The sequence below is a fragment of the Egretta garzetta genome, unplaced genomic scaffold (genome assembly GCF_000687185.1).
Source record: "Egretta garzetta isolate BGI_Z169 unplaced genomic scaffold, ASM68718v1 scaffold94, whole genome shotgun sequence".
Lineage (NCBI taxonomy): Eukaryota > Metazoa > Chordata > Aves > Pelecaniformes > Ardeidae > Egretta > Egretta garzetta.
Genome location: NW_009259683.1, coordinates 5,601,840 through 5,602,522, shown reverse-complemented (window position 1 = coordinate 5,602,522; position 683 = coordinate 5,601,840). Strand labels below are relative to the sequence as shown.

The 683-nt window shown below is 41.1% G+C and overlaps 1 protein-coding gene across 1 annotated transcript in view; it reads right to left on the bottom strand.

Moving 5' to 3' along the window:
- Window positions 1-405: 405 nt before the first annotated feature.
- Window positions 406-683, bottom strand: part of HOXA11 (homeobox A11) — a 2,246-nt gene continuing 1,968 nt past the window's right edge. The window contains exon 4 of the mRNA XM_035894060.1: window positions 406-665. Coding sequence (XP_035749953.1) covers window positions 406-665 — 260 coding nt within the window. The remainder of the gene's footprint in view (window positions 666-683) is intronic.

The window sequence follows — 683 nt, the reverse complement described above, 5'->3', positions numbered from 1 at the left end:
ACAGGTGACAGACTTCAGGAAGCCAGGCTCCATTAGCTCTGTTCATATCTTTTCAGCAGTTACACGAAGGATGAGTAGAGCTTAATTGGAATACCTATCTTGAGAGGAGATTATATGATAACATTAGTTCATTCAGTTCAGAGTACCTCAGTGCCACAAAATCCTTGTCAGTTCAGAGTAGCATTCATAAATACAAAGTTACTGAAGTGCGGGTGGATTATAATATATATATATATATATATATAAATCATCACTGAAGTTCCAGAGTGGATTTACATGTATGTAAAACCTCGGATTCTTCCAGTCCCGTCAGATACACACCTCCTTCCTCCATGTAACCCCGTGGCTTGACCTTGTCAAGGGCGAAATCTGAATTTAATCTCGTCTTGAAAAACGCTATGAGTTTTAAAGTAGTGGATTAGCTGAGTAATATTGTAATCGGTCCCTGTTAATTTTTTTTTCTTTCATTCTTCTGTTCTGAAACCATATTTTCACTTGGCGGTCGGTCAGATTGAGCATTCGGGAGAGCTGGAGGCGTTTCTCTTTGTTTATGTAGACACTGAAGAAGAATTCCCTTTCTAACTCTCTGATCTGATACTTGGTGTACGGGCATCTCTTTTTACGGGTCCGTTGTCCACCTGTGGAGTGAAAAAAGGCAGAAGCGTCTGAGACCCGGCGGGGGC